This window comes from Trichoderma camerunense, assembly GCF_050948025.1.
Source record: "Trichoderma camerunense strain CBS 138272 chromosome Unknown V8C40scaffold_9, whole genome shotgun sequence".
NCBI classification, from domain to species: Eukaryota; Fungi; Ascomycota; class Sordariomycetes; order Hypocreales; family Hypocreaceae; genus Trichoderma; species Trichoderma camerunense.
In genome coordinates, this window is record NW_028145361.1 from 727692 (window position 1) to 746960 (window position 19269).

The 19269-nt window shown below is 48.8% G+C and overlaps 8 protein-coding genes across 8 annotated transcripts; 3 read left to right on the plus strand and 5 right to left on the minus strand.

Moving 5' to 3' along the window:
• Positions 1-43: 43 nt before the first annotated feature.
• On the minus strand, positions 44-1285 carry V8C40DRAFT_245446 (short chain dehydrogenase/ reductase). The gene is made up of 2 exons (XM_083215896.1): positions 550-1285; positions 44-484 (listed from the first exon to the last, which is right to left on the minus strand). The coding sequence occupies exons 1-2, from the start codon at positions 992-994 to the stop codon at positions 174-176; spliced, it is 756 nt and encodes a 251-aa protein (XP_083073090.1). The 5' UTR covers positions 995-1285; the 3' UTR covers positions 44-173.
• A 199-nt stretch (positions 1286-1484) lies between these two features.
• Positions 1485-3734, plus strand: V8C40DRAFT_224891 (Dak1 domain-containing protein). The gene is made up of 4 exons (XM_083212250.1): positions 1485-1843; positions 1900-2667; positions 2727-2978; positions 3038-3734. Exons 1-4 carry the CDS (start codon positions 1741-1743, stop codon positions 3649-3651), a joined length of 1737 nt encoding a protein of 578 aa, XP_083073091.1. The 5' UTR covers positions 1485-1740; the 3' UTR covers positions 3652-3734.
• Positions 3735-3887: 153 nt separating this feature from the next.
• On the minus strand, positions 3888-5332 carry V8C40DRAFT_245448 (dihydrodipicolinate synthase). The gene is made up of 3 exons (XM_083215897.1): positions 4610-5332; positions 4456-4548; positions 3888-4373 (listed from the first exon to the last, which is right to left on the minus strand). The coding sequence occupies exons 1-3, from the start codon at positions 5065-5067 to the stop codon at positions 3938-3940; spliced, it is 987 nt and encodes a 328-aa protein (XP_083073092.1). The 5' UTR covers positions 5068-5332; the 3' UTR covers positions 3888-3937.
• Positions 5333-5372: 40 nt separating this feature from the next.
• On the plus strand, positions 5373-7260 carry V8C40DRAFT_245449 (D-galactonate dehydratase). The gene is made up of 4 exons (XM_083215898.1): positions 5373-5770; positions 5839-5948; positions 6038-6149; positions 6279-7260. Exons 1-4 carry the CDS (start codon positions 5595-5597, stop codon positions 7024-7026), a joined length of 1146 nt encoding a protein of 381 aa, XP_083073093.1. The 5' UTR covers positions 5373-5594; the 3' UTR covers positions 7027-7260.
• Positions 7261-8964: 1704 nt separating this feature from the next.
• On the plus strand, positions 8965-11494 carry V8C40DRAFT_245451 (glycoside hydrolase family 27 protein). Its single transcript, XM_083215899.1, has 4 exons — positions 8965-9603; positions 9688-9958; positions 10033-10244; positions 10316-11494. The coding sequence occupies exons 1-4, from the start codon at positions 9511-9513 to the stop codon at positions 11228-11230; spliced, it is 1491 nt and encodes a 496-aa protein (XP_083073094.1). The 5' UTR covers positions 8965-9510; the 3' UTR covers positions 11231-11494.
• A 98-nt stretch (positions 11495-11592) lies between these two features.
• V8C40DRAFT_245453 (uncharacterized protein) lies at positions 11593-12928 on the minus strand. The gene is made up of 2 exons (XM_083215900.1): positions 12190-12928; positions 11593-12133 (listed from the first exon to the last, which is right to left on the minus strand). The coding sequence occupies exons 1-2, from the start codon at positions 12827-12829 to the stop codon at positions 11715-11717; spliced, it is 1059 nt and encodes a 352-aa protein (XP_083073095.1). The 5' UTR covers positions 12830-12928; the 3' UTR covers positions 11593-11714.
• Positions 12929-13151: 223 nt separating this feature from the next.
• V8C40DRAFT_245455 (S-adenosyl-L-methionine-dependent methyltransferase) lies at positions 13152-15808 on the minus strand. Its single transcript, XM_083215901.1, has 4 exons — positions 15452-15808; positions 14776-15262; positions 13944-14695; positions 13152-13866 (listed from the first exon to the last, which is right to left on the minus strand). Exons 1-4 carry the CDS (start codon positions 15566-15568, stop codon positions 13648-13650), a joined length of 1575 nt encoding a protein of 524 aa, XP_083073096.1. The 5' UTR covers positions 15569-15808; the 3' UTR covers positions 13152-13647.
• Positions 15809-18481: 2673 nt separating this feature from the next.
• Positions 18482-19100, minus strand: V8C40DRAFT_245460 (uncharacterized protein). The gene is made up of 2 exons (XM_083215902.1): positions 18884-19100; positions 18482-18814 (listed from the first exon to the last, which is right to left on the minus strand). Exons 1-2 carry the CDS (start codon positions 19036-19038, stop codon positions 18751-18753), a joined length of 219 nt encoding a protein of 72 aa, XP_083073097.1. The 5' UTR covers positions 19039-19100; the 3' UTR covers positions 18482-18750.
• Positions 19101-19269: the final 169 nt, after the last annotated feature.

A 19269-nucleotide genomic window follows, 5' to 3' on the forward strand; every position in this document is an offset into this window, starting at 1 on the left:
GCTGTCATTAGCGGGATGTGAACATTCGTCGAGTCAAGTGATGGTCCAACATTATTCACTGGGCATTCATAAGATAATATCAAAGAAAGTGTATCTGACAGTCAAATTATAACGTGAAGATATCCTGTATAGTTGCCCAAAATTCATATAATTTTGATGCTACATCCTTTTAATCAAATCCATGCACCATCTACCGAGTACACACTACCACTGACAAAGGTGCTGTCAGGACCCAATAAGAACAGAACAACCTTGGCAACCTCCTCCGGCTTTCCTTGCCTCTGGAAGGCGGTGGGATCATCAAAGGGGGCGTCTGCAGGGCGTCCAGTCGCATCCCAGGACTGCTGCATCATTGGTGTGTAGATTGATCCAGGGGCCACTGCATTCACCCTCACCTCCCGCTTGCCATACTCCTTGGCCGCTATTCGAGTCAGGCCAACAACCCCATGCTTACTGGCACCATACGCTCCGTGATAGGCCAGACCTGTCGAATGACTAGGCGTCAGATGATGTGTAAAAGAAATCATGTAACCGAAATGTGCCACTTACCCGTAATGCCTTGGATCGAAGCCATATTGACAATGGAGCCACCGTCTTTGATATTTCGGAGCTCAGCTCTCATGCAGTACATGCACCCGGTCAGGTTCACCGCGATGATCTTGTCCCATTCGTCGTCATCCAGTTCCCCGACCGAATGGATGGAGTGGTGCTTGCCGATGATGCCCGCAATGTTGGCGGCGCCATCCAACTGTCCGAACGTCTTGACAATGCCCTCGATCCAGCCTTCTACCTCTGCCTTTTTCGATACGTCTACCTTGGTTGCTGTGAACTTTGCCCCCTTTTCTTTCAGGTAAGCCTCGGCCTCTGCCAGGGCGGTTGTGTTGACGTCTGCGAAGCACACGATGGCACCTTGTTCAGCCAATAGCTTCACCGTGGCTAGTCCAATTCCGCTTGCACCGCCAGTGACGGCGTAAACCTTGCCTGCAAAGGCCATTTTATGAATCCTCACTATTCAAAACGTTGACGTTGATACAAAGTTGATTTTGGTTGTCTCTACAGTCGAGATGGGGTAAAAGGCGGCTGAGAAAAGAACAGCTGGCCGCAAGCTTGATGAACAGAGAGATAGAGATGATGGATGAGCCAGCCTGGATACTCTTGACTCTCAAACACACTATATACCTACAGTGAGGACGATGAAGCCCTGCGAGATATTGTCGATGCTCTCGATAATTCCATCAGTCAGCAGACTGAACAAGCACAAGTTCACCAATGTGGAGGAGGAGTCTCGAGTGCGGGCAAGCTCCACTGTTTCCGACGCACTATTTGCCTTTGTTCCGCCCAATAATCCGCGGCGTTTTTTCAGTGTAACGGAACAAGTGGTATCGTGGAACCTTACTAACCCTCCACGGTGTCTGAAGTCCGGGACGGAAACGGTACAGCCATTTCTTGGCCATTTCTCCGCATCAAAGGCCCCTCTCCGTGGCCGATACGTGAAATTGCAATGTGATACAAGTCATGAGTTTCGATTTGCATTATGAAATCGTTATAGAAGTTTTGAATACATTGTCCATTATCTGGATTTTACCCGGAACTATTATCGTCATACTATGTATCTTCATAAAAGAGTCATTGGATATCCCACAATGGGTTGGCAAAGTTTAGCTGTTCACGCTCCTGCGCCACTGGGCCAATCAACGCCAATAGCTACCTGACTTTGAGGCACGATATCATTTAGTCACAATGGTTAGAAGCTTCTATGACAACACCGAGGCCTTAGTTCTCGACGGGCTTGAGTCAATTGCCCTTCTCAGGTCAGACATTTCTCTGGACCAAGCAACAAAGAGTATGGTGTTTCCGATGCAGACTGATTATTACCATGTTAACTAACATTGAATCCAGCCGTTTGGTTGCATGACCGCAAAAGCTCTCAGGTTGCACTGATATCCGGAGGAGGGGCTGGTCATGAGCCTGCCCATGCGGGATACGTCGGAGATGGAATGCTAACGGCTGCTGTTTCTGGATTTGTGTTTGCCTCTCCCAGCGTTGCACAAATTTTATCCGCAATAACCAGAGTTGCTGGACCAGCCGGAGTGCTGCTCATTATCAAGAACTATACTGGCGATGTATTTCACTTTCGACTGGCGGCTGAGAAAGCCAGAGTTGCTCTTGGGATTCCAGTTGAAGTGCTGACTGTTGGTGATGATGTATCTGTCGGTCGTCGCAAGAGTGGAAAAGTTGGGCGTCGTGGACTTGCTGGAACAGTGCTTGTTCACAAAATCTTGGGAACTTGCAGCCGTGATACCGGTGCACAGCTTTCCAAGCTATTGGAGCTAGGAAACGAGGTTGTTTCGAATCTCGTCACCGCAGGAGTATCACTGGAACATGTCCAGATCCCTGGTAGAGATGCAATTCCCGCAGCTGTTGACGATCAAGTCGAACTTGGAATGGGAATTCATAACGAACCAGGATGTCTCCTTCTGAACCCCCGACCGCCGCTGGCAAACATCATTAATATGATGCTGGATCAGCTTCTAGACACAAAGGATGAAGATAGAGCATATGTTGACTTTGCCGATGCACAGCATGTTGTCTTGATGGTCAACAACTTGGGTGGCCTATCTCCCCTCGAATTTGGTGGCATCACTGGTAAAGTGATTCAAGCATTAAGTAAGACAAAATGTTCATCTATTGAAACCTACGAGGCTAATTCTCTTTCACCTACTTAGAAAGCCGGAATATCGTTCCTACTCTCGTTCTCTCCGGGACATACATGACGAGCTTGAACGGACCAGGGTTTAGCATTACGCTTCTAAAGGCAACATCAGAGATGATTGGATACTTAGAAGCCCCTACCAATGCAGCTGGATGGGGAGCTCTCAATGTCAGCCGCTTACATGATAAGCCTCCTACAGAGGCAGTGGCTCAGATCAATTTGGAGGACAGCCACGCGAAGGGTGTTGAGTCATCTGGCATAGCATGTAAGTGGCCATTTTATCTTTAAAGTATCGGGGAATATTCGCTAATCTATTGCTGGCAGTTGACTCTGCAACCTTCAAACGCGCAATCCTCCGATCATGTCAGAATGTCATCGATGCAGAGCCACTCATTACTCAATACGACACTCTCGTAGGAGACGGCGACTGCGGAGTGACTTTGTCTCGAGGCGCAAGAGCCGCGATGAGTCGCGTGGATGAAATATCCGATCCAAACGATGTGGTCAGCACAATAAACAAATTAGCCGGCATCATGGAGACCGATCTTGATGGAACTTCGGGAGCCATATATAGCATCTTCTTCACAGCATTGGCAGCGGAACTGCGTGCAACGACATCAAGCTCTATGAGCCACGAGGCTTGGGTTCAAGCAGCGAACAGGTCTCTTGAGAAGTTGCAGCAGGCCACACCCGCTCGACAGGGTGATAGAACACTTATGGATGCTCTGGAACCGTTTATCAAATCTTTGGTACAAGGGAAAACGCTCGCTGATGCGGTTGCCGCGGCGAAAGCTGGTATGGAGGCTACGAAGGGCATGAAGGCGTCTTTGGGACGTGCCGTATATGTACCTGAGAACGTATGGGATCAGGTACCAGATCCTGGAGCACATGGAGTCGTTTGTATTTTGGAAGGACTTGAAGCCGCGATTCATGAGTGAAGAGCCTGAAATTTCTGCCTTAAAAAAAGTAGATAGATTCACAGAGTAGATCTCAATGTAATACAGATCGCCATCACATTTTGTCCAACGCTTACCATTTATAAGGCACGTGCACTAATTTGAATATGCACAATCACATGTCAGAGCTTTTATTGCTGCTCCAATGATTCTTAGACACAAAAGACAATGGCCTTCTTCAAGTATGGAGCAGAGAGTATGAGAATCTCAGTAACATCGCATCAGTTATGTTTAAACAATTGAATTGAGTCATTCTATACAACTAGATTTACAATGTGTTTTCTATCTGTTCAATATCCGACAGGTACAGCTTGTGCAGCGCTGTCCAATTTTCTTCCGGCAGTCTGCCCTTCAGTGGCAGTCTACCACCCTCAAGAGCTCCCAACCCAGTCTTACGGATGATACCCTCACGGATACCAATGATTCCAGTCTTCCCAATAAACTCTTCGGCACGGCTAACCGCGAATTGTAGTTGTCGAACCTCGCTCAGGGCATCTTCCGTGAAAGATGTATTGTTTGCCAGAGCCATGAGCCTGACCACCGTCTTGGGGTAGAAGGCAGCCAGACCATCAATCACACCCGCGGCGCCAAACAGAACAATCGGACCAAGCTGCTGGCCGAAACCGCTATACACCCGGAACGCGCTGTGATCGATCTGAGGGTCATTGGATACTTGGACGTGGTAAGAAACATCTCCGTGCGACCTGGTTGTCACATTTCAGGTTAGGGGGGCCCATGACTCGGAACAGAAACGGAAAATAGGATTAAAGGGCAATCAAGACGCACATTTTACATCCGACGATTTTCGGGTGCTTAGCCAGTACTCTGTATGTATCCGGTTCCGCGATAAGCCCATTCGTTACCCCCGGATAGTTGTATCTGGCTTCAGTCAGACCCTTGCAACACGGGACGAGAGGGATGAGGCGCAGAACAAACTCACATCAAAATGGGGATCGGGCTGCGATCTGCAACCAAAGTAAACCAGTCAATAAGGTTACTTTGATTCACAGCCTTTCCGAAATAGCCAGGCGCCAGGACCAAACCCCACTGGGCTCCAGCCGCTGCGTAGTCCTCCAGCCATTCGAGCGTCTCTTCGGTGCTGTTTGTAAGCACCCCAGCCATTATCGGATAATTTTCGAAGCCAGCATCGTTCAGCCCAGCCCGAACTCCGGCAACGAGGTCGGCTCTCTCCTTCCGAGAGAGATGGATGGCCTCGCCCGTTGATCCGAGGATGGTCAAGCCTGTGATGCCAGCCTTGGCCAGAAACACGGTGTGAGCCACTTGAGTCTCGATATCGACCTTGGGCTCGAGAGCACCGCTCGAATTGGCAGCTGATTTGAAAAAGGTTGGGACCGGGACAAAAACGCCCGGCGGCGGTGCTGTTTGAGAGGCGGCCATTTCTGCAACTGGAACGGGTGAGAGTGATGCTGTAGGACTCTTGACAAAAGCCAAACCGCTGCCTTTTATCGAAAGAATCAAAGTATCATGAGTCTTCAAAGCTGTCCCTCATCCCATCTTCAGCGCGTCCTCTCACTTCAAATAACTCCCCTGTCGGAGGATCATCGGACCTGGGCTCTCGGGCCACACTCTCCCGGCCCCCAGCTTCATCCCCCACACGACACTCGATTCCCCCTCTCTGCTTTTCCGTGTCCGGAGAGCAAACGGGAATGGTGGGGGGCGAAGCATTGGATCAAGCGGGGGACCCTGTTGCCCGAAGAGGTAAGCCGTGGCAGTGTGTGGAGTTCCGCGGCGACATGGCTGTGCTCTGTTTCTCCCTTGTTTTTCGCCGTGGGCCTGGTACTATACAAGCATGTAAAGGTTCCAGATGGCACGAGTGAAAGATATTCTTTTCACCGACATTCATTTGAAGGTCTGAGCGTGATTGTAACTGTTACTTGTATTGGAATTTACGGCAGAACGACACCATGGCGAGAATCAAGTCTATGGAATACTTTCGCGTCCCACCTCGGTGGCTGTTTGTAAAAGTCACTGACGAGGACGGGAATGTCGGCTGGGGTGAAGCCTCGCTAGAGGGACACACGCAAGCAGTCGAGGGATGTTTAGATGCGTGGTTTGAGAAGTTCAAAGGTCACGATGCCGAGTACGTTTCATCGCATCTGGTATATGAGACCAAACGGGAAAGACGCACGCTTACCAAATCCGATACAGTGAGATTGAGCACATCTGGCAGATGGCATGGCGCACTGGGTTTTATCGCGGCGGGCCGGTTTTTATGAGTGCGCTCTCTGGAATCGACATTGCACTATGGGATTTAAAAGGTAAATGAGAATTACGGAAAAATAATTACTAAATGAGATCTTTTCCCTTCTCATTCTACAAGCCAGCTTGGAAGCTAACTTACATCTAGGCAAGAAACTTGGCGTCCCGATATACCAGCTCCTGGGAGGCAAAGTGAGACACAAGCTCAAAGTATATGCCTGGATTGGAGGTGATCGCCCAGATGAGGTGGAACAACAAGCGTAAGTTTGAAAGCTCATTTTCTTTATTTATTCATTTAATTCATTTTTTGCTTTGCTTTTATTACCCTTATTCTCATGACATTTATGATTCGTCTGCGGTCTGCGGTTGGTACTGACAATCTCAAACAGCCTAGCTCGCAAAGAGCAAGGATTCCACGCAGTCAAGATGAATGGCACAGGAGACGTGTGCTGGCTTGACTCACCATCAGTACTCGATGATGTAGTACGAAGGATAAAGGTCGTCAAAGGCCTTGGAATGGACGCTGCAGTTGATTTCCACGGCCGTGTTCACAAACCTATGGCGAAGCAGCTCGCCACTCTCCTCCAGCCACATCGACCTCTCTTCATCGAAGAGCCATTGCTGCCTGAGAATTTGGGCGGCATCAAGGAGTTGTCGCAGCTCACGAGCGTCCCTATTGCTCTCGGTGAGCGACTGTACAGCCGATGGGACGTCCGTCCGTACTTGGAAGCAGGGTGTGTGGACGTGCTGCAGCCCGACATTTGCCATGTTGGTGGCATTTCTGAACTAAGACGCATCGCCTCAATGGCCGAAACATATGACGTTGCTTTGGCTCCTCACTGCCCATTGGGCCCAATCGCCTTGGCCGCAAATGTGCAAGTCGACGCCGTGTCGTCCAATTTCGCTATCCAAGAGATGAGCATAGGCATCCACTATAACAACACAGGACAGGACATCGAAACATACATCAAGAACCCGGAAATATGGAAGGTTGAAGACGGTTACATCAATGTGATTTCAGGCCCAGGTCTAGGCATCGAGGTCGACGAGGACATGGTCCGCAAGTTGTCCAAGGATTGTGTACCATGGGAGTCTCCTTCATTCAGAGGGCCGGATGGCGAAATCAGAGAGTGGTAATAGAGCATTAGAAGCATGGAAATACTGATAAATGCGTCGTGGTCTTGATAGAATACATCTTTAGGTCGCTGTATTTATAGGATATGTTTGGTACAATCAAATACCGAGGTTTACTTTAGCAGCTTGAGAAGGTTCAAGGCTACCTGCAGTTTACTCACCAGCTGCTCAAGTATGATCTGAGGCATATATAGGACCCCAATTTCAAATTGTATGAAATTACATATAATTCATATCGGAGCCAAGCTAACTGCTTCGATGATCAAGAGATTTCATACATCACTGTTCTTTAATACACTATATAAGAAAACACTGTCAATGCGCTGAAGGGATATGATTTCGTATATTTCATCTTTGTTAGGTAAAATTTGAAAAAGTATCTGCTCAGCATGATTCCTACAAATAGTTTGCTTTAAAATATGAGAAGCTTGAGAAAAACAGAGGAACATGTTCCAATGGACGAATACCCTAGAATATAAACATACCGAATGTCCCTTATATTCCCAGGATGTTACAACCTAACCTTTATAGTCGCAACAATAGGCCTACAGGGTAGGCACTCCTGGATAAATATTAGACTGCCTAGCTAATTAGGAATAGGTTAATAGAAATTAATAATAATCTATATTAATATACTCCTAAGATTAATAAAAATAATTAATAATTTATAATAATTTAATATATATAACTAAATATATAAGTTTATTTTATAATATTTATTAAAATACTTAAATAATTAATTATTATTAATATAATAGTATTTAAATTAAATATCTAAATATTTTATTTTATAGCTAATAATAAAATTACCTATTTACTAACTTAACTACTTTACTAATATAAACTATAAAACTACTCTAAGGTTTATCCCTTAGGAAAAGTATTATCTATACTAACATATAGATACCGGTTCGTCACACGGGACTTTATAAAAATCAAGCTCATGTACCAGGTATTACGCCGATTGTATGATATCAATAATGATCTAATATGTTCTGGAGCCCATGAGTGCACAGCCAAGTGCTTTGGAAACATTGAACCCTCAACACCTCGTTCAACACCATCGACGTCTGTAGAAAGTTTCTTCGCTACAGACTCTAAAAGCATAGTCGTATCCACCTCATGGACCAACAACTTGTTAAAGATCTTGGTAGCATGCACATCATTAAACCGTCGGCCAAGCCAACGAATCATCTATCCATCTCTTTCCAGTTCAGGCAATGATGCAGGGCCTCAACATCATGCATCTACCTTCTTTCCACATCCGCAACATTCAACCAATCACAGACTGCACCAACTGCCACACCAGACAATTATAAATTCACGCTGCATTAGCTAGGGTTACTTCATCAGAGGATCTCTTCCGGCCCTGCATAGGTACCTAAACTTCCGGCTTGCATTGGATTACGGATGATCCGTACCAAGGCGAGAAAGGTTGTGAATAGTAAGCTTAGTCATTCGCTATGTCCGATCAGCTAGTATCTGAGGCGACCTATTTCATGTCTCTGCCAATATATGATACGCCAAGTGCTGGGTGACAAGGAAGCATCATTAGAAAAACGTGAATTCTCCTTAGCCTATGTCGACTTTAAACCTCACTGTGAAACACACAAGTTACTCATAAGACTGTGTTAAAGCTATATAGAGTCCTATCTGAAGTTGTTACTGACATAGACGATGAGGTCTACAACAAGTGTAGCCTTCTTCAGCGAACTAGAAGCAGTCATCACGGTTATAAACCAAAATTGAAGAAATATCATACCAAATCATTCTTTTCCTCTCAAATTCGAGTAATGACGAGTGTGATTCCCCTTCTCCCCTCACTAAACTGAGGAGAGCTGCAGAATGACTAACATCAACACGACCCCTCAGCCATCCCCAATTGATTCAACCCATCTCGATCCCGCAATACGACGCAACTAATCCACTTCTTAGCCCAACGCTTTCAAATTAAACATTCAAAAATAAATTGTCCCGGCCGGGTAACCAGGCTCATAGCCCTTCAACCAGGATACATTTTCATCGGATTGCTTCGTAACTGGCGATGTTGCACCTTCGGCTCGCTTTTCCGTGGCCTCGGACCATTGTTATCCGTGCCGCTGCACAATTGCCCCGAACATTTCTCCAAAAGAACGGGCGATCGGCCACTAGTTTCCTCGTGACCAATTTCATGCTAAACCCGGGCTTGCTTAGGCACGATACGGGGAAAGGCGGAAAACCCTCGTGGCATCGGACAAATACTCGTGATATGAATTGATCCCAATTGGACCCCGCATCAGGAAAAAGGGATTCCGTGTACTGTATAGACCCTTAGTGGATAGTCGTGGCTTGGCGGGGTGAGCATTGAAGCTGTCTAGGAAGGGATTGAAGAATTTCTGTATTTATATGGTCTGTATCTATTAGGATTTCTGTTCTGTAGAGCTTCTTGAAAGCGTCGTCAATCATTCATTTTATTGCTGGGGGAAACTTCAATCTTGCAGGTCCAAGATGTTATCCAAAGGTGCGCTGGCTGTCGCGGTCTCGGCGATTGTCGTAGAGGCAATCGACAATGGCCTTGCAAGAACCCCGCAGATGGGATGGGTAAGCTTCATTCTATTCTTCCCAGAAAACTCGAATTGAGTTTCCAAGGAACGATGGAGAAGTTTGCTGACTTTATGATATCAGAACAACTGGAATTCCTTTGGTTGTGACGTCTCTGAGCATCTGCTGCTTGACCACGCCAAGCTCATCACAGAGTATGGCCTTCAAGACTTGGGATATGAGTATGTTGTGCTAGACGATTGCTGGTCCGATGGACGTGACAGCAAGGGCAAGCTCATTGAAGACAAGAAGAAGTTCCCGCGTGGAATGGGTGCTGTCGCGGATGATTTGCATGCTCAGGGCTTCTTGTTCGGCATGTACTCGAGTGCTGGCGAACTGACTTGCGCACGATATGGTGAGTTGCTCTAATTTCTCACGGCAATTGTGTCAGCTCAACTCAATTTATCGACATCTCTAACCTTGAAACAGCTGGTTCATTGGATCATGAGATGGATGATGCCCAAAGCTTTGCTGATTGGGGTGTTGATTACCTCAAGTACGACAACTGCTACCACATGGGTCGCTTCGGCACTCCTCTCATTTCATTTGAGCGCTTCAACAAGATGGCGGAGGCTCTCAAGGCCACCGGAAAGAACATCTTCTACAGTCTTTGTAACTGGGGTGAAGATTATTCCTACAGCGTAAGTTTTTCCAAAATGCGTGTGCCGTCTCTTACAAATCCCCTGAGGCTAATATACGTCAAATGGTTTAGTGGGCTGCGTCCATTGGTAACTCATGGCGCATTTTCGGTGACATCTATGACTCTTTTGCTCGCCCTGATGATCTTTGCTCTTGCAACGATCCCGCCAACCCGGCTTGCATTGCTCCTGGCACACACTGCTCGGTGCTCGCCATCATCAACCGCGTCGTGCCTTACATTGATCGCGGTCTCCCCGGTGGATGGAACGATCTTGACATGCTCGAGGTTGGTCACGGTGGCCAGACCGAAGAAGAGTACCGAGCTCACTTCACAATCTGGGCCGCTCTGAAGGCTCCCCTCCTCCTCGGCACTGATCTTCGCAAGTGGTCAGGCTCTGACCTAGCTATTGTCACCAACCCTGCCGTTATCGCCATCAACCAGGACCCCCGAGGCCGCGCCGTTCAGCGTATCCGACGCAACTTCAACGTCCCCAAGGACGAGTGGGGTGTTGGCGAGACTCACATCTGGAGCGGCCCCCTCGCCAACGGAGACCAGATCCTCATCTTCCTCAACTTTGCCGACGAGGACCTTGACATGGGCGCCACTCTTGAGGAAATCTTCCTCACCAACGGTGTCGGCGGTACCGCTCCCCAGAACAAGCAGGACTGGGCCGTCCACGACCTTTGGGGCAAGACCGGCGGTGCCATGAGCAACGAGGATGCCCAGTCCATCCTCGACACCGACAGCGCCGAGGGACGGAAGCAGAAGCTCCAGAAGCTGGGATGGTACAACTCCACCGAGCTTTCTTATGCCGAGGGCTTGAAGCGCGAGGACCCCCGGTTGTTTGGTGAGCGTGTCGACACCATCAAGTCTGGTGGCCGTTTTGACGTGCGCGTGCCCCGACATGCCGGCAAGGCTTTCCGTCTGCGTAGCTTGAGCGGCGAGAAGTTTAAGCAGAAGAGCCACCTCAAGAAGGATGAGCTGTAAACTTGGTGAAGACTTAGATATATGTCGCTATGAAGAAAAGCTTGTATCTCGGCAATGAATTGTGGGATGACTATGCTAGCAATTGTTGGTTATGATGGGCGGAATTGGGAAAGGATTTAGAATAAATGATTGGATATCACATGCGATGAGCTGTGAAATACTCTTAGTATAGACTATTCGAACAAAGGATAGAATTATTGTACAAGATCACTGTGCCTTATCCATACGATGTATGACTCCAGATGTCTTCAACCTTATTCCGGCATCGGACATGAGTTCATTGAAGTATTCAAGAGCTGAAGGAATAGAAGTTAAACGTCTACGCTCAGTGACAGCTAATAGATCGAACTGAACAAGTTATGTGTGTCCGTGTGTGCTAAAAATAGTATTGGTATACACAATGATCTGAAATAGAGGAAAAGAATATAGTCAAGACAGTCCTGATATATACATAGATAGTCGTCATGCTCATTCAGATGCCCGTCTACGGCAGATTCGCTTTCTTCGCATCCACAACTACGCTACCCTTAACAGCCAACCCCCCCTCAGGCCCTTCAACCCACACATCCCATTCCTCTTCCCCTTTTGCCGCATCACTCTTCGTCCGTCTCACACAAACCTTCATCTCTTCGCCCACATACAACGGCGCATAGTTTCTATACGCAATAGACTTGACCACTCCCGCGCCGCCGCCCTCCTTGGACATAACATGGTCATTCAAGACGCGTAGCATGAGCGCCAGTGACAGCGGCCCGTGAACGAGTAGCGCGCGGTGTCCGTCCTGGGATTTTGCGTAAAGAGGATCGATGTGGATGGAGTGGGCATTGTATGTGAGAGCTGAGAAATGGAAGAGGTGCGTTGGCGTGGGGGTGAGAGTAGCCGAGTAAGCGGGCGTGTGGGCATCTATCACGTCGTGTCAGCTATTTCATCAGTCATCATATCATATCATAACCACTCACACTTGACAAGCCGTCCACTCGACGCCTGATCCTTATGCTCCGTCTGGCGCATAAACACCAACGTCCTCCTCTCCTCAATATCCCACTCCCCAACATCCCCATCATGCCCCAAACCATACTTCCTCCAAACATCAACAAACACCTTCTCATCCCATCCCTCCCCCTTGACCCTCACATCTCCAATCTCCTCCTTACAAACCCACGGCCTCCCATCAAGCACCAACTTCCTCCCCCCAAAACGAACCTCCCCTCCAGCCCACAGTCTCTTCGTAAACTGCTCATCAGGCGCATGATCCTGATCCGCTCCATCACTAGCGAGCCTCGAAGCTGGTGTTTGTAACGGGAAATACACCAAGTGATGGCCCTGCGGTAAACTTCTCCCTTCCATCACCATTGACGATCCTGAGGCTAGCGGTGTGTGCAAGAGATCCGATAGCGTTGTGGTGAGTAGGTGGGACGGCATGGGAACGAGGTAGTCGCGGATGACTTTTGCTGGTCTGCTCTTCATTTCTTCGGTGTTGACAGGGTTATAACTGGCCGAATGTGATGAAAATTGTGCTCTGGCCGTAGCCTGGATTGATGCGACGCAGTGCCATTCTCGGCGGCCGAAGAGCTTTGTTGCTAATCTTCTTGGTGGCATTGTATATAAGATATGGCTATGTGTATACCAATTGGAAAAAGAAAAAAGATAATTTATGTATATATATACTGCGTATAAGTGAGAAATGGTTAAGGATTGACATCCGTCAAAGTCGCGATAAAGTACCGTGTTTCCCAGTTGTCTGTCAGCTTATCGATATGGAGCACCTCGGTCCAATGCGAACCATAAACTGTACATCACCGGCTACGAGCGGCACTCATCGGGACCGCAAGAAATGCCTTCCAAATTTCTCTTTACACGAGATTGACGTTTTTGATTGTCAGATTCATTCTTACTAGTAAAGGGAATATAGAGTAAACATGCCGAAGCAATCATCCCTCCAGAGAGCGGTTAGAGATGCTTAGTTCAACACCCGCCATAGTAAAGAAGCCGTGAATGGTCACCGTCCAAGTAATTGACTGATTGGTCCAACAATATGGACACAATCTTTGTTTATAGAATCGATCTATGCCTAACTAATCCTGCAGCACGCGCGCACCCCATCGCGAGATGGGAGCTTACAATTTTTAATACCCTTGATTAACCTAGCCGTACCTAGTATCATATCCGTTTGCCTCATACCAATCAGAAAATAAAAGGTGATGTCGTGACTGTCATTAAAACAACTGCCCGTGCCACCTCAACTAATCCACACATTTATACGCCTCAGCTCATTTCACCATACTGAAATTAAGTGAAATAGGGCCTAAAGACACCTTTGACATTGCCCTGAGACGAAAATTCAATGCATCTGTCCAAAATAGATAGCAAGCGGTTGAAGTTTCAGTCTATATGGAGACAAGCCACACGACTCTCGTCTACGAGATGTAGGCGGTGGAGGAAGTGACGTTGTTCTTGGTGGCCCAGGACTTGATGTCGGCCTCGGAGTTGTCATAAGCTCCAGAAAGGGCGAACTGGCTGGGGATACCCTCGACACGGTGGGTGGAGTTGATGTTCTTCACCAGCACAATCTGGAAGCAGGTAGCGGTACCCTGTCGGGCAGCAATAGTGGAGTAAGCCAAGAAGTACTCCCAGATCTACAATCAACAACGTTAACACAGGTAATGCCATTGGTACCAAGCATATATCAATAGGTGAGGGTAGAGAAACTTACGCGGAACCATCGCTTGCCGTACTTGGCCTCAACCTTGTCACGGTTGCCCATCCAGTTGCGGTACCATTTCCAAAGAGTAGAGGAGTAGTGAACGCCAATAGTGTCAACACCCTTGACCTCGAAACCAGCACCCTCCAGCTTGTCAATGACCCAGCCAAGAGGAGTGGAAGCATCAGCACCAGGGAAGACATATTTGTTCATGAAGAGACCCCAGATGAGATCCTCATACTGCCACGCCTTTCGGAGACCAGCGATCTGGAGGAAGAAGACACCATCGTCATCAAGCATGTTGTAAACCTGGGTGAGGAAAGTCGAGAAGTGACGGACACCGACGTGCTCAGCCATCTCAAGACAGGTGATCTTGTTGTAGCGGCCCTCGGGAACAGGAATGTCACGGTAGTCCATGCACAGAATCTTGCTCTGCTCCTCGGGGATGCCAACCTTGCGCATAGCGCTGTTGCCCCAGGCAGTCTGGTTGCGACCAAGAGTGATACCGGTAACCTTGGCGCCGTAGTTCTCGCTGGCGAAACGGGCGAGGGTGCCCCAGCCGCAGCCAATATCCAGCAGTCTCTCGTCCTTCTTGAGCTCAATCTTCTCGCAGACAACAGTCAACTTGTTGTCCTGGAGCTGCTCCAGAGTCTCCTCGGAGTTGATGTCAGAGATGATACCAGAGGTGTAGATCATGCGAGGGCCGAGGAACCAGCCGTAAAAGTCATCACCGCGGTCATAGTGGTCTCGAACCTGTTCCTCATCTAAATATGAGGGAGGGACAATGTTAGCGCATGTGTTCGCACCGAGGAGAGATGGTGATGGAATGCATAGGAGATCTTACCTTGGGAGCGAGTGTGCATAATGAGCTCGGGAATCATGCCCAGCAAAAAGTACTTGATGAGGCTGACGGTGAAACGGAAGCTGGCCCAGTCGTGGCGGTACTCCATAACCTCGAGGCAGTCGCCCTTGAAGTCGACGTCACCGTCAAAGTACATCTCGTGGAAGGTCTCCATGGGGATCTTGTTGGTGCCACGGTACTTGAGACGGTCGGCCTCCTTCTTGAAGTCCAGGTAGTACTCAACGGGACGGCCAGGGAACTTGGCCTTGTCCGTCTTACGAGGGGAGATGGCGGAGATGGTGAGCCACCATCCTGCCAAGATGGGCAGATCAATGATGAGAGCGAAGAAGATGAAGGTCTTGAGGCCACCGCCAACCTTCCACATCAACCAGAAAGGAACTCCTCCGAGGATGGAGAGCAAGATCTTGTTGTTGAAAGAGTCGGAACCCGGCCCATCTGCGGGGAGGGGTGCATTCTTGATGGCAGGGTACTAGATGCAAACAAATCCATCAGCTCACTACTCTTTTAAGCTCCAATTGGGGGAAAGTTGCTGAGATGCAGCTGAACATGCAGCGTATAGTATGTCCCACGTTGCTCGCCCATTGCTCAGTGCTCATTGGAGGCGCATGTAGCTACCCAACCAAGTAGGTGTAAACATAAACAAAAAAAGAAGACATACCTTCGTGGTGCGGACGCCACAGTCCTCTTCCTTCTCAAAGGTAGGGGCAGTAGCCTTGGGAGTCTCGATGAACTCGAACTCGCTCTCGCTGCCCGTCACGCTCGTGGGCTTAGACATCTTGACGACGTTGCCAATGTCAATTGGCAGTTGAGGTCAGTCAAGAGATGGAGGGAGGGGATGGTGACAGAGTTGCAATAAAGAAGCAGCAGAGGAGCGAATTCTGGCCAGATTCTCTGTGGCCCCGGGCGGTGGAGCAATCTGTGGGCCGGCGAGTCGCTCTGCAGCTTTTGCACAGCTTCAATTGGATCTGCGGCTTTGCATCGAACAAAAGTCGAGCTTTTTTGGAGACGAGAATCCGTTGTTTGAGGTGCTGGCCGTGAGAGGGGCGGTGAGGGGCAGATAGCTCTATCGGTAGGCGAGTGACGGAGGGGCTATTACGCAGTACGCACTGCCCGTAGCCGAGGAATAGCAGGTACCGGTACTTGGCTGTATTTGGCTGAAGGACTCTAACGCTGAAGCTTGCGCAGCGTGTACTGATAGCTCGGCATCAAGTACCGATACTGTCCAGTGCTAAGGTGGAAAACTTGCAGAGCTCCAGACCGACGACGAACCCCTCACTGCATTCATCCCTACCAAAGTAGGTGCTAAGATTCATGTCCAGCCAAGTAGGGCAACGCGATTCAATTCGATTCTGCCCGCACCGCAGAGGGCAAAACACTGAGTCAGAACCAGCATAAGGTCTCTTGCCGGCTTTCTCTCCCTTCCTTGTTTCCCCTCATTATCAATCAGTATCTATCTCTATCTCTATCTCTCCCACGAATCCGAACCGAGGTTGTCCAACGTGATACTTCATGCCGCCAAGCTGCGGATTCTTCACCCTGCAAGCTCTCTTCTTTATCCCGAGGCCCCAGAACTGGAGGGACATGCCCCGTTCCAGTAGCTCATCCGTCCTTATCAGGCCACTGCATCGCCGATAAGCCCAAATCGAGATCACTCATTCGCATCATCGATCAGGTGCCAGCTCCTCCATCACCAAGCAAAGCAGAGACGGACGAAGCCTCTGGTGATCTCTTCTCTCAGTATAGTACTGTCAGCACACTTCCCTCGAAGGTACCTTGTTTCCTACCTTTTCATACCTCCTGATTAAACTATCATCGTCATAGATATGAGCTTCCTGTAAGTCCAAAGGTAACCCGCCGTTTCAACACTTGGCACTACCCCAGATCCCACACTGACATACCTCTCCAGGCTTCTGATATTGTCAATACCTCACTCGTGACGTTTTTAACGGGCTAATCCGGCTGCTACGGTTAAATTCTCATGGTACTAGTGCATCACGGCATGAAGTCGTCGACTCCCAGCTACCATATCTAATACCGATACGCTGGTTGTAGATGGGGGGCAAAACGCACGGTTATGGCGTCAGGCCTCACACCACAGACGCGGCACAAGCTCCTTCGTCGAAGAAATTGGTCACGGGGCTTTGCCAACCTTGTCTTTTCTCCTCGCATCAAATGCGAGTAAGCCTGCTCTTTGAAAGGCTGTGGTCCCCCCGGCATGGAATTATTGAGGCAGCTTATCCCAAGATGAGGAGAACACGATATCAAATACGCCTGAATGCAATGCAGAGGGCTGTTCCGTCCGGCTACTGGAGGGAATCTCTGTCGGAACAGGCAGCGGGTCACCGCCAGCCTGGCCCGGCTGACATCTCAACACGGATGCCGAACCCCAGTCGACATACCCGGCAGGGTAGCACTGGAGAATACCTGCTTTGCATCTATGCACCTTCCTTCAGGAAACTGCAAGGTTGACCAGTTGGACGGGTCTTGTGATGAAAAGGCACGGCCCAACGTGACCTACGAGCATCTTTATCTTCGGTGATAAACCTACATACATGCGTATGTATGTATTCAGCCGTTATCTACCAACTAACCAAAACCGAGTTCACCGTATTGACAGCAAATACGAATCCTTCGATTTCTACTTGACATGGATTCTGCTGCATCACGAAGGCATAACACCACGCCCCCATTCCCCAGGACTCTTCGACATGGTATCTAGCGTTATGGTTATCGGCTTTGGGATTCGGGATCCACTTACACGAGGGGAGGGACCTCGGATTCCGGATGGGTGAGGCTCCCAGGAAAGCTGACAAGTGGGCGATCATACTCCGCTCTTTCATGCACCCCGTTGCATTCCAGAGATGTCGACTCTCTCGGAACCAAGGAGAAGGGAGGGGGAGTAGCTTCGGCCCCTGAGGGATGGCTCGGACCGCGCCAGCAAGGTAGCGTCATATTAGGCGCATCTCGTGCGACTTCCCCCAAGCCTTGCGTGAAAAGCCAACGAGAGGGTCGCCGCAGACCAGAAAAGGCAGTATTCGCGCGCCCAATCATTCATTCCCAGAGGCTCGAGCTCGAACCGAACCGAACGGCGTTTCGCATGAGAGCTGAAAGATGACTCCGCTTCAAGTAAGATTTCGTAGTAGCAGCAGAGTCACATGAGCCTCGACAAAGCAGTGATCGATTCGAGATCAAAAGCAGGCTAAATTATCTATCCTTTGTAATCATTTCACATCTCCTCGCCGCCGCGGAACTCTTTCCGCCAGCAAGAAGATGCAAGCAAGGACCTAAACTTGGCAACAAGAGAACGCCTATTTGCTATGATATGCCCCCAAGTGAGGCTGAGAACAAGACAAGGATTCAAAACTTGGTATTTGTCTTGCTCTCTTGCTTCGCTATTGGCTCCCGTCTTAGTTTCAAGCAATTTATTGATTACTCCCCTAAACCCCGTAGCCAACCCTGTTCTTTCTGGTAGCGAGAGACACAGCTGAACGCTTGGAAACCCGTCAGCAATCATCATGTAAGCAGAGAAGCCACGGCGAACAAGTGGATAGTCATGAGCTTAAACGGGCGCCCGACTGCTACTTGAAACTACTCGCTATTATTCCCAAGCGTTATTTCCTGTTTCTTCTCGTTCTTAATAAACATGTGTCATCATGCAACGTGAAACCAAGAGCAACGCGGCGCCCATCGAGAAATTGAGCCAAAATACAAGAGTACGTCACCGGAACCCTTCACCTGAGCACGTTTGATCAGATCCAGATAAACGTGCGGAGTCAGTTCCAAGGGTTGCTCAGACCTTGCCTGACTCTGCCTCTCTCCCTCTCTTTTTAATCGCCTTTTTAAACAACCGGGGTATTTTCCCATCACCCCCCCTTGTTACCGAGAGGGGGTCCCCAAAGAGCATACATCAGTAAATAAGCATCAGCCCGGGAACGCGCGGGAGATTTTCCCATGCGATTACGAAGTCGGCCCCCCTCCCCGTGGGAAAAGACGGGATGCCGGGGGGAGGGGGAGAGACCAGGTCAGGCCTCTTATTTTGGGAAACGCCGAGCCAGTCAACTGGGTGCAGCTTATTAATATTGCTTGCCAGGTATCAACTTCGGTCACTATTCGTCCAATAATCGCCGCTTGTGTGAGTCTGCCAAGGAGATCGAAATCATGGCGGCGGAAAGTGGGAGAATGCGCGAGGAATGTCATATCTTGTAAAGGCAAATAGGATTTGCCAGATAGAGAAGCCAAATCCATAATCTCGTTGTTGTCTCCGTATAGACTGAGTAGGTATATCGGGCTAAATAGTGGTTATATGGGCTTGACTTAGTTGTACATAGAGGACTGAGAGTCTCGCAACTGTTCTGCAAATGCCTATACCAGGTTAGCATTTGTATCTCTTTTAACCGCGCGGAGTAGACAGGCATTATCGGCCAACTCAGGATATTCTTAGACAAATTTATTTTCCAAGTACTTGGATCGCCCAAC